The sequence below is a fragment of the Ascochyta rabiei genome, chromosome 11, assembly GCF_004011695.2.
Source record: "Ascochyta rabiei chromosome 11, complete sequence".
In the NCBI taxonomy this organism is placed as follows: Eukaryota; Fungi; Ascomycota; class Dothideomycetes; order Pleosporales; family Didymellaceae; genus Ascochyta; species Ascochyta rabiei.
Window position 1 is genome coordinate 1,105,976 of NC_082415.1, and position 24,397 is coordinate 1,130,372.

Here is a 24,397-nt window from a genome sequence, read left to right on the forward strand (position 1 = left end):
CTCGCTCCGGAAAGCTTGACGCTTGTGGTTTGTGGGGTTGGCCTGCGCTTGTCATTTCATTAGTCATCAGCCATGTATCGTTGCGATACGCCCTTGACGCCTGGCCGGGACCGAGATGCCTGCCCTTCGCCCCGACTCTCGGCGTCTGGAGATAACGGTGTCGCGCATCCCTCAAGGACAGCGACGCTGGACACAGCTAAGCTTTGACAAGCCTTTATCGCCTTCCTTCTCTCGCGGACATGCCATGCCGTATCTGGGATGGCGACGTCAGCCGCGCACCAGCTGATGGACTCGCGCCGCTCCGTACATAAGACAGCCATACCTCGCCACGGTCGGCGCACACCATCGGCGTCGACTTCACCATGGCATCCCTTCACCGCAATGACGATGAGCTGCAGCTTCAAGCCCTCGGCCACAAGGGCGAGCTCCAGCGCAACTTCTCTCTCTTATCCATGTTGGGGCTTGCCTTTGCCATTTTAAATTCCTGGACCGCTTTGTCCTCTTCACTCTCGCTTGCTCTTCCTAGCGGCGGTTCCACTTCCGTCATCTGGGGATTGTTGACCGCTGGCATCTGCAACTTGGCCCTTGCCGTGTCACTTGCCGAGTTCCTCTCAGCCTACCCTACCGCTGGTGGGCAGTGAGTTGTCCCGAAACCCTAGCTGACGCCAGCATGTATTGACAAACACAGATACCACTGGGTCGCTGTCATTACGCCCAGGAAGTGGGTGCCGTTGGCTTCGTGGATCACCGGCTGGATCAACGTCTCGGGATGGATAGCTTTGACCACTTCAGGGGGCCTCTTGGCTTCTCAGCTCATCGCTGGTCTCATCTCACTATTCCACCCTGACTTCACCATCAAGCCCTGGCAACAATACCTGATCTACGTGGCTTGGACCCTTATTGCCTTCCTCGTCAACGCCTTCCTGAACAGACTGCTCCCCTACGTCAATCGCGGTGCTTTCATCTGGTCTATCGGCGGGTTCGCCATCATCTGCATCACAGTCCTGGCCTGCTCCTCGCCAAACTACGCTTCTGCTGACTTTGTCTTCGCCGAGTTCGTCAACGAGACTGGTTGGCCCGATGGCATTGCTTGGCTTCTGGGGTTGCTGCAGGGTGGCTTTGGTATCACCGGATATGATGTAGAGTACCTATTCACTCTTAACCTTGAGCAGTTGAACGCTAACATATAGTCTGCTACAGGCAGTCGCACACATGATTGAGGAGATCCCCAACGCTAGTGTCGAGGGCCCCAAGATCATGATATACTGCGTTTGCATCGGGACCGTTACTGGCTTCATCTTCCTGATGATCCTGCTCTTCGTCTCGGGCGGTGATGCCAATGCCATCATCGAGTCGACATCCGGACCTCTCGTACACATCATCTACACAGCGACAAGCAACCGAGCTGGCGCTGTCTGCCTGCTAATGTTCCCCCTGATTTGCATCCTCTTCGCGGAGATTGCCATCATGACGACTTCGTCAAGGATGTCATACGCATTCGCCAGAGATGGCGGGCTGCCTGCTTCCAAGATGTTTGCAAAGGTGGACAAACGGCTTGACGTGCCACTCAATGCTCTGATTCTCGCCGCTGGTCTCACACTCTTGTTCGGCCTGATCATGATCGGTTCCAGCAGTGCCTTCAACGCTTTGATCGCCGCCTCCGTTGTCGCTCTTGGTGTCAGCTATGCCATTCCTGTCGCCATCAACGTCTGCCGCGGAAGGAAGATGCTGCCTCCTCGCGCCTTTACGCTGCCGAATTGGCTGGGCTGGATTGCGAACCTAGTCGGCCTGGCATACGCGATTGTTACCACCGTCCTCTTCGTCTTTCCTCCAGAGCTTCCTGTCACTGGCAGCAACATGAGTAGGTAGCCTCCAACACCCTTCATCGAACCTTGAACTGACGTCTGCAGACTACTGTGTTGTGGCATTTGGCATCATCCTCTTGGTAAGCACCATCCAGTGGTTTGTCGATGGACGCAAAAACTTCACTGGGCCTAGAGCCGACATGAGTCTCGAAGTGCTTGAAGCCATGAAAACGAATGAGCCGGCTGGACCGGCATATGCAGACCCCAAGCTGGATGCCGAATTGGTAAAGTAAGCGGTAGGGTCCTTGTAATCGATTCTTTCACTCGTTCAAACGTTCACTTGTCATGTACGCACGCATGTGATCCGTTGCGATATCCAGAACCTTCACTCAGTGCAGCTCTAGTACTCATGCCAAGATCGTACCTGCACTTGATATCAAGGCGCAAGGACTCGCTCGACCTCTCTGATCATCCAACACAATTCCGTTCCAGCGACTCCCTGCTGCATTTGCAGTAACCTATCTACACGATGCCACTCAACCCTTGGCGCCTGGTCAAAGAGCCGTGGCACCGACCGCACCCCGTCTCCGTTTTTACAATTCAGGATGGTGTCGACGACACGCGGGTACGAGTAGAGATGTCAGAGACATCACCATCACCATTACCATCGCCATCGCCATCGCCATCACCATCGCCATCGCCATCGCCATCACCATCGCCATCGCCATCGCCATCACCATCACCATCACCATCACCATCACCATCACCATCACCATCACCATCACCATCACCATCACCATCACCATCACTATCCGACAGCGGGCTTGAAGCACCATCGACCAAGTCTTCACCTCCTGGTGTTTCTGCCGTTCATCTAGCTAACCAATCTCCTGACGGTGTTGCCAAGTCCACACTTGTAAAGGACACATGGTCGCATGGTATCGAAGATCACGCCCGCCGTCACACACGTTGTACGTCTGATGCTTCCACCACCACCCTGCAACACGATAGCATTGCAGACAGCCACGAAGACGAACATGTCGTCGACATCGATAATGAAGGGACGAATTGTAGTGAAATACGGGACGAAAACGCTGGCGACACCGACTACAACGGAAGAAACAAGTTAGACAAAGAGAACAGCGTCAATAACCGTAGCTTTCAGACAAACACAAACAAAGATGTAGTCAAGCGTCGCAAGCTTGTACCCAAACGCCAACAAGATCGTCTGCTCAGACCAGCATCGTCGACCTCCAAACACGACTACGCCTCAGAGATTATCATCGAAAAGGCGACAAACACTCAACCCCTACCTGAAGGCTATCTGGGTACCTGGCGTGGTTTCCAATTTTTCTCGCCGTCGCTATACCGCAATGGGTCGTGCGGCGCTGAGGCAGGACTACACAGACTCATGTGTGGGCATCGGGTTGAGAGCTCCAAACCCTGCGGCGTCAATTGCAATGCCCCCGTCTACGAGAACGAGGCCTTTATCTGCGACAAGTGTTGTGACGACGTCAAAGATGTTCTCGACCATGAACTCAGTGTCGATGAGAGGGAGAAGCTGGACCATGCCCAAGAAGGTTACCACGTGTTTTATGTCGCTCTTGCCGTGGAGTTTGTGACCAAGCACCAGGCCATGAAGGCGAACGTGACGGAAACGGTTATGAGTGTCCTTGACGGCTACGGTCGCACATCTGTGCCTTCTGGTGGACCAAAGGAACCGGAGTCTATTCCGTTCGAAGAGACTATCCGAGAAACACAGCATCTCCATGAGCAAAAGGAGTTCGAAGCAAAAAACCCACTCGTGCGCCACGAGAAGCGTATTCATGCTAAAATCGACCATTCGGAGTCAGAGGTGGACGAGACTAGTTCGGTATCAAGACACAAGCACAAGAAGCACAACCCTCGCATCGATCACTACACCTCACCTACCAACAGGTCTATCCACAGCATCAAGCGCAAGGCTGGCAACGTCCTCGCTCTCGTACAAAAAAGGTCGCTACTGCTACTGGTCCTGAAGCTGCGATTGCACATTCATTGAACAGAGTCCATCTTGGGGTATTGAAGCGCGATCTGGAGGACGACGGTGGAAAGACCCAGGAGAATATCGCCAAGCGCGGCCGCTTCTCGAATGATGTGTATGACGATAGACGCGGCGAGTGGTAGGCTGGCGTGAGGGGTAGAGGACGGATTGCTTCACAGCTGTAGGCTAGCGCGCTGTGCATTATCTTGGATATTGCAATCTGAGTGCCTGTACATTCTTATTTTAGGTTCGAAACCGCTGTGGGACTAATATGTGAGGCGTCCTGCTTCCTGCCAATGATGCCTGTACGGCTCCGCGGCTCCGCGGCTCCACAACACCGCAGAGGCTGGGTTGTACCAATACATTCGGTACCACAACAACATTACGACAACAACACCAAGCTTTTGGAAAGGAATGATGAAAACAGCATGTTACGAACCAAGCTTTGTAAGGAATAAAGTGATGCGTGTTGCGTAAAGCAAATGTGACCACACCAGAATGGAGGCTCATGAGTAGCACCTGCGCCAGCCACAAGCGAGCTGCAGGCATCACTCCTCAACCACGGAACCTAGTTGCTAAACCCAGCCATCACTGCCGTGCATCGCCGCGGCCCACTATGGTCGTCTACTGCACCGCTGCTGCACTTCTTGCGCGGCCTTGTGCCTTGGAGTTCTTGCTGGCTGAGCGCAGCTCTCTCCTCATTCCCGAAAAGCCGCTGAGTATGTACGGATCCGGCGCAGCGTGATAGACGTAGCTCTGCATATACAACGCAACATCGCTGTGATACGGCTCCAGGTTTTGAGATCTCGGTTTGATGCTTATTCACTGATCTGGATACCGCTGCGAGTGTAGCAAATCTAGGCAAGCATTGCAACAGGTCAAAGTTCAGCATGGAGGTATGACCCCGCCCAATGTATTCCAATGCTGAGAGTTCAGTACTCACGCTGCACCACAGAATATCACCCAAGGCGTTTATTCCGGTCCACCAAGCATACAGCAAAGGTCATTTCGTGATTTACCAGCACCACAAAGCGAAACATCACCGGCTCCCTCATGTCTAAGAACAATCATCAAGCCGCACCAATCCGAACCTCCAGCATATACAAACGTACCATGCCTTGACAGTCTGACGATTATCCACCACGACACATCGCCTATGATCCCATATGCACCACACCATCTATCCCTTCAGCAACCGGTTGCCTTCCACGCCTCCACACATACCGAGTACTTCATCCCCACCACCCCGTCAAGCCGCCCCTCGTGCTCGGACGACGAAGACAACGAAAGTGTTCCGCTCACGCATCTCCTCTTCTCCCATCCCCACGACGCACCGCCTGCATACTCGACGGTCGTGCGACAATCGTATCGCGAGACGCCTTTTCAGCATACGCCGCGCCACCCCGTGATCGTGGACATAGACGAAGAAGCTGGACTAGAACAGTTACGGGCAGATGATGTGAGTTTCGGGGTGGAGCAGTTGGTGGCTACGGCTGTGGTAATAGCGTTATTGCTGCTTGCTGGGTTGCTGCTGGCGCTACTGCTTTTGAGGAGGGGGGGGGGGGGGGGGGGGGGGGCAGTCATTTGGGCTAGGGATTCGTTCGAAGTAGGGCTTCGCATCTTCTGAGTGAAGCATGAATGGCTGGAGGGAGAGCTTGAATACAAAGCAGGAATTGGACTGGATTGGACTGGACTGGGTTGGATTGGATTGGATGGAATGGGATGGGGTTGGACAGGAGGACATGTGATTGCAATGATACCTCAACAGCGACTGAATCTACAATTCTCAACATAGTGGAAACTCGACATCCCAACGAGCCCATTCCCCGTGCCGCTCATCCTTCCTTCGACGTGAATACGAAGCTCCGGCCATTTTCACATGGACATCATCAAGTCCCCTTCAACCGGGTTCGCTCACCACGCTAAGACCCCGCACACGTCGGTTCCGCCTCCGTCTGCATTCCACGGTCCGGCCCAATCCCGCGAGAAATCAAGTTCTCATTTCTCGATTCGACAGCGTCGGACTCCATGATATCCGCGGAGCAGAATTACAGTGATAAACAAGCTCCAGCAAGACCGGATCCAGCGTCTAGCGGCCGCTACCAGCGACTACTCGTGAACCTCCCACGATCCAGTCCGCCGAGTTAGGAACCACAACGCGCGACCAATACGGCCAATGCAAAACAGGACCGCTATGACGACACACATGATGACGGTCACGGTGGTGACGAAAAGGCGTTGGACCGCTTTAAGTCGCCGGCGATCTTAATGGAGACGCGTCCTTGGTGTTGGTAGTACACGCTTTTGCACCCCTGCAGAGATCTCAAAGACTGCATAGTGTTTGTCTAGCCACTGTTGTTGTGTACCCTGAACCTGATCAACATGCCACACCGGGTCCCCTGGCGCGTCCAGGTTACCGACCACCCCGGCTCCACCCGCGAGGATATCGACAGAGAACCGGACTGGAAATCCCCCCACGGACACGGCCACCGCGTGGGGTTCAAAAACAAGCAGGGCGATCGGCTGCCGGGCATCACGCACCGCGACGATGAGCGCCTGGACGAGGCCGAGGAGTTGGGCGAGGAGGCGAAAGCAGAGCTCGAGAAGCTGAAGGCGAAGGCGAAGAAGGGAGATTTGATCAATTTTAGAGACGTGATCACGGGGGAAAAGGATCTGCATTTACGGCACCCCGAGAACAGGAGTCTGGGGTGGCGGTATGTCGTCGAATTTACGGAAGATTGGGTTAAGAACGAGGAAGAGTGGCCAGCGAATATCAAGAGGAGGCAGCAGGAGGAGGAAAAGAAAAGGAAAGAACAAAGGGAAAAAGGTCAAAATGAAGGAGACCAGGGGAGTAAGAGCAAAGACGGGGATGATTCCAAGGACTCGAAAGACTCCAAGGATCAAGATCAGGGCAACCAAGACGAAGAGAAGTGGAAGCGCGAGACTGGCCAGGATAGCAAGCACCACGATGCATACTTATACAAAGCTGGCTCAGACTCAGGCCACTCGAACGACGACTCGGAAACGCACAAGTCCGAGTGCGAGAAGCTATGGGAACGATATTCCCCACAAGAAATTGCTCTCCTGCGAGCCCTGCAGCATGAAAAGGACTACATCGCAAAACTCGAGCAAAACGACGGAAAACGCAAGAGCCCACAACACAACAACCGCAGTACAATCTCGATCGACGAGGCCGATCAATTCTCGCCGGACAACTGGCTTCCTCGTTCGTCTGATCTGATCCGCTTGACTGGCAAGCATCCTCTCAATGCTGAAGCGCACCTCACACACCTATACGACGCAGGCCTCATCACACCCAATGAGCTGCATTATGTCCGTAACCACGGCGCTGTTCCAAGGTTGTTATGGGAGTTCCACCGGTTGGACATAGAAAACGGTAAACTTACGCTCTCCATGGACGACCTCAAGGACAAGTTCGATTCTGTGAACATTCCTGTCGCTTTAGCCTGCGATGGCAACCGTCGTAAAGAGCTCAATCTGATCAAGAAGTCGAAAGGCTTCAGCTGGGGCGCAGGAGCTGTTAGTTGTGCATACTGGAAGGGTCCGCTGCTGAGAGACGTTCTGCTCAAAGCTGGGATAGACCACAAGATGCCAGACGGTAAGCGCTACTGGGTAAACGTGGAGGGTGCCGATGAGCCGAGCGAGGGCAAGTACGCGACCAGCATACCTTTTGACTACGCCATGGATCCGACGAATGATGTGATACTGGCTTACGAGATGAATGACACGCTTCTGCCACCGGATCATGGATACCCTGTGCGATTGATAATTCCAGGATACGTGGGTGGCCGTTGCATCAAATGGCTCAAGCGCATCTGGATATCCGAGAAGGAGAACGACTCGTACTACCACATCTGGGATAACCGTGTACTTCCGTCATCCGTGACAGAGAAGGATGGCGAGTTTGCCGAGACGCTTTTCAGACACCCTGACACGGCATGCAACGAGCAGAATCTCAACTCGGTTATCGTCAAGCCAGCACAAGGCGAGAAGTTACCCCTGGCGTCGGCAACAAAGGGAAAGACATATCGCATTGAGGGCTACGCATACGATGGCGGCGGACACGAAGTGCAAAGAGTCGAAATTTCGCTCGACAACGGAGAGTCATGGCTGTATTGCATCAGGAAATTTCCCGACGCGCCAATTCGCCATGGCAAGAAATTTTGGACATGGCTGCACTGGCATATTGATGTTGACTTTACACATCTTCTTCGAGCGGAAAGTATCACAGTACGCTGCTTCAACGTATTCAAGAACACCCAGCCTCAACACGGTAGCTGGAACGTCATGGGCATGATGAACAACGGCTGGTACGTTGTCAAGCCCTTTGTCATCCAGGAAGACGACTCCGAGACTCCCTCTATTCTCTACAAACACCCTGTTGAGCCAGGGACGGGCGATGGCGGCTGGATGAAGCCTAGCACAGAAAACCAAATCGCAGCTGCAAAGCAGGAGGCTGGTGCTCCATCGAAGCAGTTCACAAGAGAGGAGATCGAGAAACACGACAAGGATAGCGATTGCTGGATTGTTGTCGACAACAAAGTGTACGACGCGACTAGTGTGCTGGATTGGCATCCAGGTGGTAAGGCGGCGGTTATGAGCCATGCTGGAAAGGTGCATGCCGAGACGAGCAGCGAGTTTGAGAGCATACATGACGGGCACGCGTATCAGAAACTCAAGGGTAAGTCGTCTTCCAAATTTGTGCTGAGCCCAGACTGACAAGTACAGAATGCATTCTCGGTACGGTGACCGACAAAGCTGCGGCCTTCATCAAGCAGAGCGCAGAAGCTGCGGCGAAAGAGAAGGCCGAGTCATCTCAAGGCTCAGACAAGATCACACTGCAGAAGCACAGATGGGTGCCAGTCAAGCTGCTCGACTGCAAGTCCATTTCGGACGACACGCGAGCCTACACATTCCAGCTTCCCGATGGAAAGCCAGATCTTGGTCTCGGAACGTGCCAGCACGTACAACTAGGCTTCCACATGAAGGACCGCATGCTCATCCGCTCCTACACACCCACGAAGCCCCTGCTCCCCGGCGGAAAATCTGGGGGCGGCAAGAACAATGACTTCCGCGACGGCAACGGCACCTTCGAGCTCACTGTCAAAACGTACTTCCCCACCGACGAGCAGCCCGGCGGTGCCATGTCCAACATTCTAGACTGCCTGCCTATTGGCGAGGAGATTGAGATTCGCGGCCCGACAGGGGAAATCACGTACAACGGCAACGGCTCCTTCACAATCTCAGACAAGGAATACACGTTCAACCGCATCAACCTCGTCCTGGGCGGAAGCGGCATCACGCCCGGCTATGCACTGCTCGCGCGCGCCATGCTTTCGTCCGACGACGAGACAGAGATTCGTGTCGTCGACGCCAACAAGAGTGAGAAGGACATCCTGCTGAAAGAAGCACTTGATGGGTTTGAGAAGGACAGCAACGGTAGGCTGAAGGTCACGCACGTTCTGAGCCATCCAAGTGATGACTGGAAAGGCAAGAAGGGACACGTTGATGCGGATATCATCAAGGAAGCATTGTTTGAGCCGGGTGAGAAGACGGGGGTTTTCTTGTGTGGGCCCCCAGCCATGATCCAGAAGGCGGCGCTGCCGGCGTTGAGAGATTGGGGGTTCAAGGAGGATGAGAACGTGTTCGGGTTCTGATGGAGAGATATGTCATTTTCAGAGTGTCGTGTTCCTATGATCTTGCCGTCCGGTACTCCTGCCTCAATTTCAGGCCATGCAACAAACCGACAAGACAGGAAAGTAGTATCAAGCACGGCTGAACCTTTCCATCGCCCAAAAGGCCCTTCACTCAACTGTTTCTTCTACCCTGTCGTCAGTTACCACTACGACGGCGCGCGGCGTCTTGTGATATTATTAGGCACCATGTCCACAGCCATCGCCTCATCACCGCGTCCAGCGCTCGATCTCCGCCGCCAACGCCAACCCTACTCCCCTCCAGCCACCCCGCCCCCAACGGATGGTGCTTGTGAAGCCAAAGCACCCGTTCTCCTCATCTCCACCCACGTGCCGTCGCTCAGCGACATCCCCGAAGAGCACGCACCCCGGACCACCGGCTCCTTACATCTCAACTCCTTCGACGGCAACTTTTCAACCGCGTCCTCCGACCCCGAAGCACAGCTCAAACCCCCTTCACGCCGCTCAGCACTCTTACCAGGGTTCCGCAACCAGCCGTCGTTCATGGTGTGGTTGCGCCACAGCTGGCTGGACATCTTGACGCAGCTTCTATGTCTGTTGATCGCGCAGATGATTTATCTATTTGCCACGCCACTGATGCCGCGATACTTCCCTCTGTACTCCGGCGTTTGGGCAAGTGCGTGGGGCTTGAAGCACGGGAAACCGTATCTGGCGGAGTATGTGACGACGCTGGTGAGCGCGATTGTGTCGTTTGCGGGCCCGTTTCTGGTCATGGGCGCGGTGGGAATATGGTGGACGAGGGACTTTTGGGAGAGTAATGCTGCTGTAAGTGGGGATATTTCTTTCTGCTGTGCCCTTTACGAGTGTCTCGGGCATCTCATAAAATGTCACTGATGGCTCCAGATCATGGGCCTAGGCTACGCTCTCGCAACGGCCACCCTCTTCCAATCCTTCATCAAATGGTTCATCGGCGGTCTGCGTCCACACTTCCTCGCCGTCTGTCTTCCGGCGATAACGCAGCCACGCCCTGGCCTCGGGCCCCCAGGCAACGCTATGTAGTACACGGCCGTTGTATGCACAGGCGACCCCAAACACATCAAAGAAGCGCAAATGTCCTTCCCCTCAGGCCACGCAAGCGCAGCATTCGCCGGCTTTGGCTTCCTCGCGCTGTACCTCAACGCCAAGTTCAAGATGTTGCCTCGAAATTCATATCCGAGAGACGACGGTGGCGAGAAGACAGAAAACAGGAGTGAGGCACGACGGACACCGCACTGGAAAGTCCTCCTCTGGGTCCTGCCCTGGCTCATTGCGCTGCTGATCGCCGCCAGCAAAGTCAGAGATGGCTGGCATCACCCGATCGACGTGCTGTTTGGTGCTATGGTGGGCACGCTGTTCGCGCACATGGCGTTTCGATGCGTGTTTAGAGGCGTGTATGATGGGCAGGTGAACCACTTGCCGAGGGAGTAGTGCTATCGTGAGGGAACATAATTATAAATGGACAGACTACGGACGAAGCTTGACTGGTACACGCCTGCGTTCCGCTCATCACACTCCTCTGTGTATCTGTGCCTCCAAGACCAAACGTCTTTCTCTTCATGCACAGAAAGTAACCTGGTAGAATTACGTCCTCTACCTACCCATCCCGAGACTTCGGCTTCTTCGCAATACAGTAGCTTCTGGCTCTAGACTGCTGCTGTCCACATGGAGAAATTCAACTAGAGTTCCAATCCAGACCGCCCAACGTGGCCCAACGCAATTCCTCGCATCTCTCCACACATGGCAGAAATCGCTTCTCCCACGCAGAGATAGCAAACAAGCCGAGCTCCTCCATAGTGGCGTAGAAGCAGCAACAGCAACAGCAACAGCAACAGCAACAGCGACATCAACAGCGACATCAACAGCAACAGCAAAGAAAGCCCAACCTCGCTAGAATTCACATCTCGAGCTTTTCTGCGCAAGATCGATCATCGGTCATCGGTCATCGGTCATCGGTATCGGTATCGGTATCGGTCATAGGATTCGGTATCGGTATTGGTATCGGTCATCGGTCGTTGTGTGTGGTACATGGTAAAAAAAAAAAAAAGGGCGAGGGAACTTCAAAGTCATCTGTATCCGAGTTGGATCTGTTGACGGCTCTACACGAGTCTGGCAGCAAGGTGCAGTTGCTTCGAGGCGATACCCTACAGACTATAAGCGTCCCTTGGGTCGTGGGGGCACCAACGCAGCGACATGGGGACTCGGGCTACAAGAGTAAAGCTTCTCTTGTCATTGAACGTTTGGGGGTATGCTGTAGCTGTAGCTGTAGCTGTAGCTGTCTGTGCCTTTTTTTCAAGAGGAACAAGAATGCCAAAAGAAAGAATGGGATCAGACCCACGTCGCCAGATGATCGCTCTATCCACGCTCTGCTTCCGCCCCATCTACCTGCTCTGCCGTCTCCACCACCTATCACTATATCGTCATGTATTATATTCGTGGAAATGAACTTTTCCAAAACACGGTCGGGGTCGGCGTGTTGGAAGCGATTATCGGAATCTTGACGTGCAGCGACCCATGACTTCGCCCTGGCAGACCAGCTCGGCGTTGAACTCGGATCCGTCGAGCGTGAGGTAGATGTCAAAGTAGACGCGATAAAAGGTTCCCTGTGGTGTGTCCATGCGCTCAAAGTCTTTTTCAAGGTTCTTCCGCGAGAGGTCCGAGGTGAGGGTGACGACTTCCTTGATGCCTATGCACACGTTAGCAGCATGTCTGGTTTTGGGAGGGTTGGGGGTAACTCACGAGGGTCCTTGGTGTACTCCGGGCAGACGTCGTCGTCGCAAGCGTACAGAATGTCTTCGTACATGAGGGTGGCTCCAGGGGCGACTTGTCTGAAGAACGAGACCTTGACGGGCTCGCCAATCTTGACGCGTTGCCCCTTCTGGACAAAGATCTGGCGCGTGTACTTGCAGCGGTCCTTGCCGTCGAGCGATGGCACACGGTACTGTTCAGGGTGGTGGCCCTCCTTGAACGGCTGGAGCGTAGCCATGAGGTAGTGGCGACGAGCAACACGGTGGGTGACGATTCGCTCCGTGATACCGGCGGTGACGGCGCCCTTGACGATGGCGGCGACGGAGTCCATGGGGCGGACGACCTTGGACTGGAACTGGGGCGGCACGTGGAGCTTGATCTGCTGGAAGAGGTACTCGGACGCGCCGAAACCGCCAACGACAAGGACGTTCTGTAGCGCTCTGTTCTGTGCCTGGATGGCGATGATCTGGTTCCTCACCAGCTCCAAGATGCGGTTGACCACGGGCTCGAAGCACTGCAGGATCTCCTCGTTGGTGAAGGTCATGTAGCCCTCCTCGATACCGGCTTCTGGGAACTCGGCCTCGATGCCGACGTCGACGGCCCACTTCTGGCCGTTGTTCCGGAAGTCGGCCTTGATCCTGTTCTCAAAGTCCATGATGCACTTTGCGTAGACCTTGCCGGCCGTCTTGGAGCCGTCGGGCAGCTTCATCTTTCGAATCTTTGCGCGCAGGATGTTGCTGAAGTTGCGGTTGAGCGCGGTAGAGCCGCAGGAGTCGCCGGAGCCCGCGGTGCACTCTGCGACGGAGAAGGGCTGCTCCTCCTCGACCTCGTAGGCGATCAGGTCGACGGTTCCACCGCCGCAATCGACGATCAGGACGGCATCGTGCATCTTGAGGTTGAGCAGGCCGGTCTTGGAGCAGAACATGGCGGCGGCCTCGGGCTCGGTGATGAGGGTCAGCCTGTTGTCGTTTTCGTCGCGCAGGAAGCCGGCCTGGATGGCGGCGGCACGGGTGGCGGCCTTGCCAGCATCGTTCCAGATGGCGGGGACGGTCAGGTAGTAGCGGATGTTGCGCTCCTCGCGGTTGAAGACCTCGCCCAGCGTCTTCTGCAGCTGGTTGCGCATGGCCTGGCGCAGGTGGAAGAGGTAGTCTGCGGCGACATCGATCTCCGACTTGCCCGGGGGCAGGGGCGGCAGGTTGATGGGGTCGATGTACGTGTTGCCGGACAGCATGAGCTGCAGCTTGAACCACTCGACCTTTTGCACGCCGGGCTTGGGGTAGCCGGTGGGGGCGAGGGCGTCGGCAATGTCGGGGCCCCAGCCGACGACCTTCTGGTACTGGTCGTAGTAGAGGACGGTAGGGATCTGGGGGGGTGGATGAGGAGACGTGGGGGGCGGGTGGGGGGCGGGGGGCTTACCTTTTGCTTGGTCTGGTTGCCAGCGCCGGGCCACTCGGTGATGATGTCCTCCTTGGCCTCGGTGTTTGTTGCGAAGGCGAAGGCGACGCCGGAGAAGGTGGTGCCCTGGACGAGTCAGCGGTGGACGCGGGGGACGAGCAGCAACGTACAAAGTCAATGCCGACAATCAGCTGGGCCTTGGAGCGTCCCTCGCCGGCGACCTCTGCCATGCCCGGGCGGTTGTAGACTGCAGGCGGGCCGTGGGCGGCGGGGACGGGCGGCGGAGGGGCGCCGTAGCCAGCGCCGTACTGGCCCGGCGGGGGCTGGGGCGGGTAGCCTGGCGGGCCGGGCTGGGGAGGATAGCCCACGGGCTGCTGCTGGGGGTGCTGGGGGTGCGGAGGGTGCGGAGGGTGCGCGGGGTGCGGTGCGTGTGTGGGGTAGCCGGGCGCGCCTGTGTTGATGGGCGGCAGCGGGCTGGTCGGGCGGCCGTGTTGCGGCTGCTGCTGCTGCTGGCCCGGCCCAAGGCCGCTCTGGGGCGCGAACGTGTACGAGGGCGGGCGGCCCAGGCCCGTCTGCTGGGGGTTCATGGGGAGCGAGGAGCTGCTCGAGTTGCTGGCCTGGGGCGACAGCGACGTCGGTCGGTTCGAGCCTGTGGGCGTGCTTCCGCCCTGGGCGCTGGGCGAGGCGTTGTGCGAGGAACTCTTGCGTTTCGAACCGACTAGGTTCTTGAAGCGGGCATTCATGGAGTTCATCAGTCAGGCGCGAGCGAGGGAGCGCAGAGCGCGGGGGGTCGACGACGGCGGCGAAGACGAGGACGAGGACGAGGACAGGACGAAGACAAAAACAAAGACAATGACAATGACAATGACAATGACAATGACAATGACAATGACAATGACAAAGACAAAGACAAAGACAAAGACAAAGACGTAGATGGGCAGATGGGCAGATGGGCAGCGAGCTGACAGTCGCAGCGCTGGGCGCCTCTCACTCTGGCGCTCCAACACGGACAAGGCTGAGCACGTCGTTGCCAGGCAGGAGCCGCTTGGGGCGCAGTCGGCGGGGATCCTGCGCGGCCGCTGTCTTGCTCTCTCTCTTTGTCTTTCTCTGCACCAGCGCACGCCCGGGTCGTGGCGAGGATACGGCGGCGGCGGCGACGACGGCGGCGGCGGCGACTTGCTGCTGGACGCGCTCGAGCGGGAGCTGAAGTTGGTACCTGAGCAGCGGGCGTGTCTGCGCCCTGGACGTGGCAGAGCAGTGGAGGGGTACGCTGGCCGGGTCATTCTTTCACCGGTCGTGTGCAGCCCAACGACCAGCCTGCGCCATGCCCTAATCACCAGCCTGCATACCCTAGTACCAGCACACCTAGTTACCAGCACGACGCCATGCCTGATTACCAGCACGACGCCATACCTAATCACCAGCACCACGCCATACCTAATCACCACCACAATGCCATACCCAATCACCACCACAATGCCATACCCAATCACCACCACAATGCCATACCCAATCACCACCACAATGCCATACCCAATCACCACCACAATGCCATACCCAATCACCACCACAATGCCATACCTAATCCAGCTCCCGTCCCAGCTCCCGTCCCAGCTCCCGCTCCACGGCTCCACTAGACACAAAGGGATCCCTCGCCCGCCCAAACAGCCATCCTGCACGGCCCTCGGCACGTGGCGTTGCACTCCTCTCTCCTGCCCTCTCCTGTCCTCTCCTGTCCTCCCCTGTCCTCCCCTGTCCTCTCCTGTCCTCTCCTGTCCTCTCCTGTTTCCTACCTGGTTTCTTCATCTCTAGCCAGGCAACATGCTGAGTCAGTGAGGTGGAGCGTCTGCGCTGGACCGCTGCCCAGGCTGCGTGCTTCTACAACGAGCCTGACCCATCAGTCCTAGCGCAGGGTCCAGCCTACCCCATCAGATAAGCACGACACCAACACACTGTGACTACTCCACCCTCAATCTATCTAATCGATAATACACTACAACTACTCCACCCTCAATCCATAACCACTCACTGCTAATCGATAATACACTACACCTACTCCACCCTCAATCTATCTGATCGATAATACACTACAACTACTCCCCCCTCCCCCCTCCAGTCAAAACAACTCGACGCCTACCATTCATTGCGTTTGCCTCTTTTCATAATGGCTAGCCAGTACAACACGACATGATGACACACGCACCACACTCTTTTCTTTCTTTCTTTCTTTCCTTCTTTCCTACTTTCTTTCCTTCTTTCCTTCTTTCCTACTTTCTTTCCTTCTTTCCTTCCTTCCTTCTTTCTTTCTTTCCTTTTTTTTTTTTTTTTAAATACAAGGTTCGTTTCAGATCATGCAAGAGCAGCCATAGTCATAACCCAGCGATCCCAGCCCTTGGGATGTAAAACGCCACTTTGAAGATGGAAAAGAAGAAGAAGAAGAAAAAAAAAGAAAAAAAAAGAAAAAAAAAAAAGACCAACCCCCCTTCGTCCCCGTAAACGCCGTCGCTGATGGTGAGTTTTGGGTATGGAAATCCCATGTGGGAACATGGGGAGCATTTCTTCAGGATAGCAATAGAGAGAATGTGAGCAGCTCTCAACTCCCACTTTAGCTCCCACTTTAGCTCCCACTTCAGACCAGACTTCAGACCAGACTTCAGACCAGACTTCAGACCAGACCTCAGACAGACTTCAGCCAAACTCCAGCCAGACTTCAGCCAGACTTTAGCTCCCACTTCAGCCAGACTTCAGCCAAACCTCAACCAAACCTCAGCCAGACTTCAGCCAGACTTCAGCCAAACCTCAGCAAGGTCAACGAACACTGGCTGCTGCCGCCGGCAGTCGCTTGTCATAGTCCACCCCCCTCCCCTCGTCCTTGTCCGTGTTCTTGAGGCGTGCCAAAATCAGCGTCAGCGTCTTCTTCTCCCTGCCGTCATTCTCCAACACGTGCACAAGATCCCGGACCTGGATCTTCTCGCCCATCTCCGTGCTCTCCATGCTGGCCCCGTAGTTCCTCTTCTTCGCCCTCAATCCTATCTCCGTCGTCGTCGCCGCCGCTGGTGTCGCTGCACCGCTGCTGCTCGGGCCCGTGGCCTGTCGAGCGGGTGTCGAGGCACCAGAGGCACTTGCGCCGCCGCCGCCGCCGCCGCCACCACCACCACCACCACCACCACCACCACTACCACTACCACTACCCCCACCACCCCCACCACCGCCAGCGCCTCCTGTCATCCACGAGTACTTCTTCTTCCTTCCGCCGCCCAGCGCTAACGCAGCCGTCTCGTTGGCTTTGCGGTGCAGAACGTCTTCCGTCTGCCCGGCCTTGTTCATCGCGTCTCGCTGCTTCTTGGTGATCTTCTCCGGGATCGGTAGAGGCGCCATCTCGGCCGCGTCAGCTGCAGTTGCCGACTTGCCCTGTAGTCGCTGCTGCCGTTTGCGAAGTCGCTCCTTCTCGAAATATTCATCGTCACGCACTCGCTTCTTCAGCGCGTTGGCAACGTGATTGACGTTTTGGAGCGTAGGCTGTGGTGTACGAGGTGCTTCGGTTGGTGGTGTAGGCAATCGTGCAGCATTCGGTAGTCCTGTTTGTGTGAGCATGTACTCAGGTGGAAGGATTGGCACAGACTCACCTTTCGTGGCCGTCGTCGTGGGGCTGGTGGCACTCTCCGATGCCTCCCACGGCGTCCTCAACACGTTCAGGGGCGCGGCCATTCTCTGCTCGGCGTCCGGCTCCTTGACGGCAATGTCGAGCATCTGTGGTGGGATAACACCGTGTGATGTGTTCTGTCGGCCCTGGCTCAGAGCGAACGAGTCCTCGACGATGGTGCGTATGCGCTCCTCAGCAGCCAGCGAAAGCAGCGACAAGATCTCAACAAGCGGAGCGTTCTGGTTCAGCAGACTGGCGGCTTCGAGGCCTACAATTTGCTCACCGTTAGCACCGGCCTGCGTACTTCTTGTCACGTCGCGCGGGGTCTTGTCTGGGATCTTGTCGAACAGACCATCGACATTGACCTGGATCCCATTCTCGTAGGCACGTCTCGCCATGCGGTGGCGGAGCACGTTGGCGTCGCAGAAGGGGTCTGTGAGGCACTGCTGGGCCGACTCGTTGAGGATGCGGGCAGCCTGCTCGTGCTTCCTCAGAAACTCTGCTTCGTGTTGCTCCTGCGACAGGGACTGGGTCAGCGGGCCGGACCCCTGGAATGCGCCGTGGCTGGCTTGTTGACTCCAGTTGTTGAAGCTTCCGTGGGGCGAGAGGGTGGATCCTGAGGCCTGGGAGTTGAACGATGTGCCATATCCGCGGTTGCTGTAGCTGTGGAGCAGGTTGTCTTCCTCGGCGCGCAGGTCGATGCCAGAGCCTGTGAGCACGTCGCTGATGTTATTGACGTCCAGATCGCGCGCGTTCGCCTTCTCCAGGCCTTCGTGGTCCGTGGCCTTGCTGTAGGGCACCTTGGGCGGCGGCATGGAGCTGGGCGGGGGCGGTTGCTGGTGGTGTGGCGGCTGCGGCTGGGACGGTTGTGGGTGCTGCTGGGCCATGTTGCTTGGGTGCTGGTAGGGCTGCGGCTGGTGGAAGGGCGGGGGCTGCGTGTTGGCGGGCGACGGAGGCAGGGACAGGTAGCCCGTGTTCTGCGGCGACGAAGCGTAGGGCGACATGGGATACGAGGGGGCGGCAAAGGGCGACTGGTAGGGGGCGGGCGAGGTCGGGTTGGGGGACAGGCGCTGGCGCTTTGCGGGGGGGATGCCGCTGCCCATGGTCGGCGACATGGTGCTGGGCGACTGCTCGTAGTTGGGCGGCGAGAAGGGGCGCGCGGGCTGCTGGGGCTGCTGGGACGGCTGGGGCTGCTGGGGCGACTGGGGCGGCTGGGGTAGGTTCTGCGTCTGCACCGGCGGCGGGTGTTGCCCGTACTGCTGCGGGTACTGGTTGTAGTTTTGCGCCATGGTGGGCAGCTCGTCCCCGGAGGGAGATGCGCGGGCGGGCGTGTTTATCGGCGTGGCATCAACGGACGTCTCGGGCCGCGGGGGGAGGAGCGAGGTGGTGAGCGATGCGCGGTGGACGGGCGGTGGACGGGCGGTGGACGGGCGGGCGGGCGGCGAGGGCGCGTCTCTCAGCAACAGTCCATGTCTTGGTGGTGCAGCGCGCGAGGCACGCAGACAGACGGCGTTCAGTGACGCCTGCGCACAGACCGGCCTTGGCAGACGCGCCGACAAAGAGCACCCGCGACAGCACCGACAGCACCTGCAGCACCAGCAGCACCGACAGCGCCGACAGCACCTCGCTCTTGCTGTACTTTCACCCACACCTCGCCCCGATCGAGGGCCCGCGACAACATCCGTAGTAGTGCTGACTTGCCTGATGGCGCTGGACTGAACAGCTGCTCTGCTGGCCAACGCGCCCTTCTCCGTCGCACCTCGCGCACCTCGCGCACCCCTTCACTCGAGCACCCCTTCACCCGTAGCTGCCGCAACAGCTTCACCAACCACAGTCTAGCAAGCCACCGTCGTAATCCAGCCACCGCCAAGAACGCGCACAGAAACAGAAATGGCGTCCAAGAGGAAGCATGCGGCCATGGAGCCCGAGGACGCGGAGCCCATCGACCCAGCCGATGAGCTGATGTTCTTGTGCTTGGGCGGCGGCAACGAGGTCGGCCGCTCCTGCCACATCCTCCAGTACAAGGGCAAGACAGTCATGGTGCGCACCCCCACATCTCCTGCCTGGCGTGCAAGCTGCTGACCCAACGTAGCTTGATGCCGGCATGCACCCTGCTTATGAAGGCCTGTCGGCCATGCCCTTCTACGACGACTTTGATCTCAGCACAGTAGACGTGCTCCTGATATCACAGTATGTATCCACACCTGCCTTTGGTCCTAGCATCCAAGTGCGCGGGCCAGGCGTATCACTGCAGTCGTACATGCATGGGGGACTATGGGCGGCCAACCTCTTGTATATCAGAAACAATGGAATATCATTTGCATCATCCACTCCGACTCCGGTGATGTGCCTCCTCACCCTGGCCCGCATGTACATAGCAGCCTCGAACTTCCCTCCAGCCGACTGTCTCACCACGCACAACACCACAGGCTAACGCAACACCAGTTTCCACGTCGATCATGCAGCCTCGCTCCCCTACGTCCTGGCCAAGACAAACTTCAAGGGCCGAGTCTTCATGACGCACCCCACAAAGGCCATCTACAAATGGCTCATCCAGGACTCCGTACGTGTCGGCAACATGTCGAGCTCGTCAGAGACCAAGATCCAAATGTACACCGAACAGGACCATCTCAACACCTTCCCTATGATCGAATCTATCGACTTCTACACCACGCACACCGTCTCTGGCATCCGCATCACCCCTTACCCCGCTGGACACGTACTGGGAGCAGCCATGTTTCTGATCGAGATCGCCGGCCTAAACATCCTGTTCACTGGTGACTACTCACGAGAAGACGACCGACATTTAGTCTCTGCTTCTGTTCCGAAGGAGGTCAAGATTGACGTACTCATCACCGAGTCAACCTTTGGTATCTCCACACATACACCGCGCGTTGAGCGCGAGACCCAATTGATGAAGGCCATCACCGACATCCTGAACCGCGGCGGCAGAGCATTGCTCCCTGTATTCGCCCTTGGACGAGCTCAAGAGCTGTTGCTCATCCTCGACGAGTACTGGGGCAAGCATCCGCAGTACCAAAAGGTGCCCATCTATTACAACTCCAGTCTGGCCAGGAGATGTATGCAGGTCTACCAAACCTACGTGGGTGCCATGAACGACAACATCAAGCGCCTCACCAAGCAGCGATTCGCCGAGGCGGAAGCCGAGGGCGATGTAGGCCGCCGAGGAGCGTGGGATCTCCGCTTTGTGCGTTCGTTGAAGAACTTGGAGCGTTTCGACGACATGAGCGGATGTGTCATGTTGGCTTCGCCTGGTATGATGCAGTCTGGCACATCTCGTGAATTGCTCGAACGATGGGCACCAGATCCAAGGAACGGTGTCATCATCACCGGTTACTCGGTCGAAGGCACCATGGCCAAACAGATTGTTCACGAGCCTGAGCAGATTCCTGCAATCATGACACGAGCAGCAAACAACAGCCGCCGCGTGGGTCAGAGAGAGAACGAACAGATCATGATTCCCAGACGCTGCACCGTGCAAGAGTACAGTTTCGCCGCCCACGTCGACGGCAAGGAGAATATGGAATTCGTGCAGGAAGTCGCCGCGCCGGTAGTCGTAAGCCTCGACATTCACTTCTTCTTCGCTTGAAAAAGAGCGCGTCTCCCTGACCGTTATAGATCCTCGTCCACGGTGAAAAAGGCAACATGACACGTCTCAAGTCCAAACTTCTCGGCTTCAACGCACACAAGGCAGTGCCTACCAAGATCTACTCGCCCGCCAACTGCGAAGAACTCCGGATTCCTTTCAAGACAGACAAGATTGCCAAAGTTGTCGGCTCGCTCGCTGCTATCCAGCCACCTTTACCTCGCTCGCTTAAAGCACCTGGTGAAGACGGTGAGTCCGAGCAAGTTGTTGAAGAAAACGAGAGCAACGCTCTCATCAGCGGCGTCCTCATCCAGAACGACTTCAAGATCTCGCTCATGGCGCCTGAGGACCTTAAAGAATATGCTGGTCTCACAACGACAACCATCGTCTGCCGCCAACACCTTACACTGTCTGCTGCAGGTACTGAGCTTATTCGCTGGGCGCTCGAGGGCACCTTTGGCGCAATCAAAGAGACAGAGATCACCGACAAGGCAGTCGACGGCAAAGAGGTCAATGGTAACGGCATGAAAGAAGACGCTGACGAAGACATCAGCCGCACAAGCGTCCAATTCACCGTCATGGACTGCGTAAACGTGCTCGTCCAGCCCGGCGGCCGCGTCGAGGTCTCCTGGGAAGGCAACGCGATCAACGACGGCATTGCCGACGCCGTCCTCGCCGTCCTCTTCACCGTCGAAAGCTCCCCAGCCGCCGTGCGCCGTAAGTGCCCACTCCATCCCTACCCCAACCCGCAGAGAGCTCACCAACCACAGAATCCTCCCGCCAACACGCTCACTCCCACGCCCACCCGGAGAAACCCACCCCGCCCAAACACCACCCGCACGCCACATCCGATCCCTCGACCCGCCTCGCCCGCCTACTCCTCTTCCTCGAAGCCCAATTCGGCGAATCCGCAGTCTCGCCAATCGCGTACCCACGCTCCTCGCTCTCCAACCCCAACACCACTACCTCCTCCACCGACGACGAAAGCCACACACTCACCCTCTCCGCCGACGACAAATCGGAGCTCAAGCGCCTGCACAACCAGGGCATCCCTGTCCCCGGCATCGAAATCAAATTCGACCGCTTCGTTGCCCGCGTCTGGCTCGAGGATCTGGATGTCGAGTGTGCGAATAATGCGTTCCGCGCGAGGGTCAAGGCGGTTGTCGAGAGGGCCGTGGAGACGGTTAGTGGTTTGTGGAGGTAGTGCAAGGATGGAAAGGAGAGAGGGAGAGGGACGGGGAATCGTGTTTGTTCCATGAGGAAGCTTTTTTTTGTGGGACTGTGTATGCTAGTTTGTCAGATTGTGCTGGGCGGTCATGGAAAAGGGGGATTGTCCAGTGATCTTTGAGTGGTTGTTTCGTGCGCTATCAACTTCTGTATTCTTCAACAACACGTTCCCATCTCACGACATGTTTGCTAGAATTAGTCGTAGTCGAAGCAGTCTAGTGTCAACAAGATCCAATAACTTATCCGGGTATACCTCTAACCACTCATCCAATCTAAAACTACCACGTCCAAGACTTTTTCTACTACGTCTACGCCTTACCGTAAATATCCGCATCAAACTCGGTAGGGAACCTCTCCCTCCCCTCCGCATCCGCCCTGACCCAAACCGCGAGACTCGTCCCCGGACACTTGAACAGCCCGTAACCATCCTGATCGATCTCGACCTCGCCCTGCTCCCAGCCCAGAACGTCCGTCCACTTCTCACCAGCATGCATTTCGCCGACCGCCATCTTGATCGCGTCCGGGCCCTTGTTGCTCATGACGCATGCGAGACCGGCCTTCTTGTCCCAGGTGCCCCTGCGCACGAACCCAATGCAGTTTGCGTCGTCGAGGTAGTCGTCTTGCGCGCCGTAAGCGAACAGTTTACGTGCGAGGATCAGGTCGGCGAGTTTGCCGCCGCAGGAGGGGTCGGCGGCGTGCTCGCCCTTGAGTCCGTACAGGTCGCCGTAGAAGGGACAGGGGTAGCCTTCCTTGCGCAGCAGGATGAGGGAGTAAGCGATGGGCTTGAAGAAGCCCTCGACGGGGGTTTCCATGGTCTGGCCCGGTTGGGTGTCGTGGTTCGTTACGACCGTCACGGCGTTGACCGGGTTTAGCGACACGAGCGTGTTGTCGAAGACCTTCCTCAGATCGGCTTCTGGTGTTTTCGACAGCTGGGAGAAGTTGTTGAGTAGCGGCGAGTCGTAGAGCGAGAACTTGTGGTCCATTTCGGCGAGCCAGTCGCACAACAGTTTCGCATCGCCAGACCAGAATTCGCCGACGACGAACATGTCGCGCCCGCATTCGTCGCGCAGGTTGTCAACCCATTCGTTGGTAAAGCGCTCGGAGAAGTGCTGGACGGCGTCGAGGCGTAATCCCTTGAGACCGAGTTCCTTGGTGATCCAGACTCCCCAGTTCTTGACGTCGGCCTGAACCTCAGGGTGGGAGTAATCAATGTCGGCAAACATCATGTAGTCGGCATTGCCGCTTTCCGAGTCAACACTTTGCGACCACCCCTTGTTTTCGCCAACAATTTTATAGACTGCTTTCTTCTCGTTGGCTTGGTTGTAGTCTGTACCGCTGAAGTGCTCCCAGTGATATTTCTGTGCTGAGTACTGGTCACCTCGCCCAGGGAAGTCGAAGCCTAGCCAACCCTCGATTTCATAGGGCTCAGATGCCTCCTTGTTGCGGTCGTCGTTGTCGACCTCGACGGCGCGGCACTTCTCCGTCTTGTCGGCACCAGCCTTGTGGTTGAGGACAGCATCCCAGAAGAGGCCTATCCCATTCTCTTTTGCGACTTTGGAGAGCTCAACCAAGTCTTCCTTGGGACCCCATTTTGTGCTCTTTTGGCCCTTCTGGTCAAACTCGCCCAGGTCGTACAGGTCGTAGATGTCGTAGCCATTGCCCTCGGGTGAAGCAGCTTTGCAGCCCGGAGGAAGCCAGATGTTGTCGACACCAACTGCTTTCAGCTTGGGCACCTCGGCGATAAGGCGCTTCCAGTGCTTTTGATCAGCAGGAACATTCCATTCAAACCCCTGGAAGAGGGTGTGGTTGTCTGGTGTAGGCTGTTGCTCTGTCTGTTGTTAGCCTTGCAAGTAGTACGTAGTAGATTGATACGTACCGTCGGAAGCCATGTTTGACATATAACGACCGGGTGTGATTGTTAGCAAAGTAGAATGTTCAATTTCAGTCGTGAGGAACGCGATCACCGCCAGTACATGAGAAGAGCACATAGTAGCAAGCACAATGGTTCATATTTATGTCAACCCATAGCCTGAACAGTAGTCTACAAAATCCCTGCATTCGTAACAGGTTTGTCTACCGTGTTTCTTGCAGGCAGAGCCGCCAAAGCAGGTCAAGGCTGCCGCTTTGCGTGGCATTTCGCGGTCTGGATCTCCTAGGTCAAGCGTAGCGCAACAAAAAACCGTCCTCTGACGTCAGGCCGCAGGAGGCATAAACCACCCGTTACGGGATGCGCCGACC

The 24,397-nt window shown here is 56.6% G+C and overlaps 10 protein-coding genes across 10 annotated transcripts, besides 17 other annotated features; 7 read left to right on the forward strand and 3 right to left on the reverse strand.

Moving 5' to 3' along the window:
- Positions 1-362: 362 nt before the first annotated feature.
- EKO05_0006944 (uncharacterized protein) lies at positions 363-2,098 on the forward strand (the record flags this gene model as incomplete). Its single annotated transcript, XM_059636917.1, has 4 exons — positions 363-637; positions 689-1,139; positions 1,201-1,861; positions 1,911-2,098. The coding sequence occupies 4 exons, from the start codon at positions 363-365 to the stop codon at positions 2,096-2,098; spliced, it is 1,575 nt and encodes a 524-aa protein (XP_059492900.1).
- A 236-nt stretch (positions 2,099-2,334) lies between these two features.
- On the forward strand, positions 2,335-3,846 carry EKO05_0006945 (uncharacterized protein; the record flags this gene model as incomplete). The annotated part of the gene is made up of 1 exon (XM_038940821.2): positions 2,335-3,846. The coding sequence occupies one exon, from the start codon at positions 2,335-2,337 to the stop codon at positions 3,844-3,846; it is 1,512 nt and encodes a 503-aa protein (XP_038797473.2).
- Positions 2,453-2,614: a tandem repeat.
- An 872-nt stretch (positions 3,847-4,718) lies between the features above and the next one.
- EKO05_0006946 (uncharacterized protein) lies at positions 4,719-5,455 on the forward strand (the record flags this gene model as incomplete). The annotated part of the gene is made up of 2 exons (XM_038946260.2): positions 4,719-4,724; positions 4,784-5,455. 2 exons carry the CDS (start codon positions 4,719-4,721, stop codon positions 5,453-5,455), a joined length of 678 nt encoding a protein of 225 aa, XP_038797474.2.
- Positions 5,379-5,405: a tandem repeat.
- A 45-nt stretch (positions 5,456-5,500) lies between the features above and the next one.
- Positions 5,501-5,561: a tandem repeat.
- A 649-nt stretch (positions 5,562-6,210) lies between these two features.
- EKO05_0006947 (uncharacterized protein) lies at positions 6,211-9,506 on the forward strand (the record flags this gene model as incomplete). Its single annotated transcript, XM_038940785.1, has 2 exons — positions 6,211-8,530; positions 8,578-9,506. 2 exons carry the CDS (start codon positions 6,211-6,213, stop codon positions 9,504-9,506), a joined length of 3,249 nt encoding a protein of 1,082 aa, XP_038797475.1.
- Positions 6,413-6,453: a tandem repeat.
- A 225-nt stretch (positions 9,507-9,731) lies between the features above and the next one.
- On the forward strand, positions 9,732-10,970 carry EKO05_0006948 (uncharacterized protein; the record flags this gene model as incomplete). The annotated part of the gene is made up of 3 exons (XM_038940815.1): positions 9,732-10,328; positions 10,407-10,499; positions 10,563-10,970. The coding sequence occupies 3 exons, from the start codon at positions 9,732-9,734 to the stop codon at positions 10,968-10,970; spliced, it is 1,098 nt and encodes a 365-aa protein (XP_038797476.1).
- Positions 10,971-11,347: 377 nt separating this feature from the next.
- Positions 11,348-11,413: a tandem repeat.
- Positions 11,414-11,469: 56 nt separating this feature from the next.
- Positions 11,470-11,552: a tandem repeat.
- Positions 11,553-11,789: 237 nt separating this feature from the next.
- Positions 11,790-11,818: a tandem repeat.
- Positions 11,819-12,025: 207 nt separating this feature from the next.
- EKO05_0006949 (uncharacterized protein) lies at positions 12,026-14,425 on the reverse strand (the record flags this gene model as incomplete). The annotated part of the gene is made up of 4 exons (XM_038940706.2): positions 12,026-12,225; positions 12,279-13,650; positions 13,704-13,808; positions 13,853-14,425. 4 exons carry the CDS (start codon positions 14,423-14,425, stop codon positions 12,026-12,028), a joined length of 2,250 nt encoding a protein of 749 aa, XP_038797477.2.
- Positions 14,426-14,470: 45 nt separating this feature from the next.
- Positions 14,471-14,521: a tandem repeat.
- A 4-nt stretch (positions 14,522-14,525) lies between these two features.
- Positions 14,526-14,607: a tandem repeat.
- Positions 14,608-14,615: 8 nt separating this feature from the next.
- On the forward strand, positions 14,616-15,494 carry EKO05_0006950 (uncharacterized protein; the record flags this gene model as incomplete). Its single annotated transcript, XM_038946261.1, has 1 exon — positions 14,616-15,494. The coding sequence occupies one exon, from the start codon at positions 14,616-14,618 to the stop codon at positions 15,492-15,494; it is 879 nt and encodes a 292-aa protein (XP_038797478.1).
- Positions 14,825-14,856: a tandem repeat.
- Positions 15,390-15,468: a tandem repeat.
- A 399-nt stretch (positions 15,495-15,893) lies between the features above and the next one.
- Positions 15,894-16,008: a tandem repeat.
- A 482-nt stretch (positions 16,009-16,490) lies between these two features.
- EKO05_0006951 (uncharacterized protein) lies at positions 16,491-18,614 on the reverse strand (the record flags this gene model as incomplete). Its single annotated transcript, XM_059636918.1, has 2 exons — positions 16,491-17,260; positions 17,309-18,614. The coding sequence occupies 2 exons, from the start codon at positions 18,612-18,614 to the stop codon at positions 16,491-16,493; spliced, it is 2,076 nt and encodes a 691-aa protein (XP_059492901.1).
- Positions 16,808-16,827: a tandem repeat.
- Positions 16,828-16,892: a tandem repeat.
- Positions 16,893-16,904: a tandem repeat.
- Positions 18,486-18,542: a tandem repeat.
- A 280-nt stretch (positions 18,615-18,894) lies between the features above and the next one.
- Positions 18,895-18,949: a tandem repeat.
- Positions 18,950-19,215: 266 nt separating this feature from the next.
- Positions 19,216-22,136, forward strand: EKO05_0006952 (endoribonuclease ysh1; the record flags this gene model as incomplete). The annotated part of the gene is made up of 5 exons (XM_059636919.1): positions 19,216-19,365; positions 19,418-19,617; positions 19,771-20,902; positions 20,965-21,649; positions 21,703-22,136. The coding sequence occupies 5 exons, from the start codon at positions 19,216-19,218 to the stop codon at positions 22,134-22,136; spliced, it is 2,601 nt and encodes an 866-aa protein (XP_059492902.1).
- A 331-nt stretch (positions 22,137-22,467) lies between these two features.
- On the reverse strand, positions 22,468-24,048 carry EKO05_0006953 (Alpha-amylase; the record flags this gene model as incomplete). Its single annotated transcript, XM_038940732.1, has 2 exons — positions 22,468-23,987; positions 24,036-24,048. 2 exons carry the CDS (start codon positions 24,046-24,048, stop codon positions 22,468-22,470), a joined length of 1,533 nt encoding a protein of 510 aa, XP_038797481.1.
- Between the last annotated feature and the right edge of the window lie 349 nt (positions 24,049-24,397).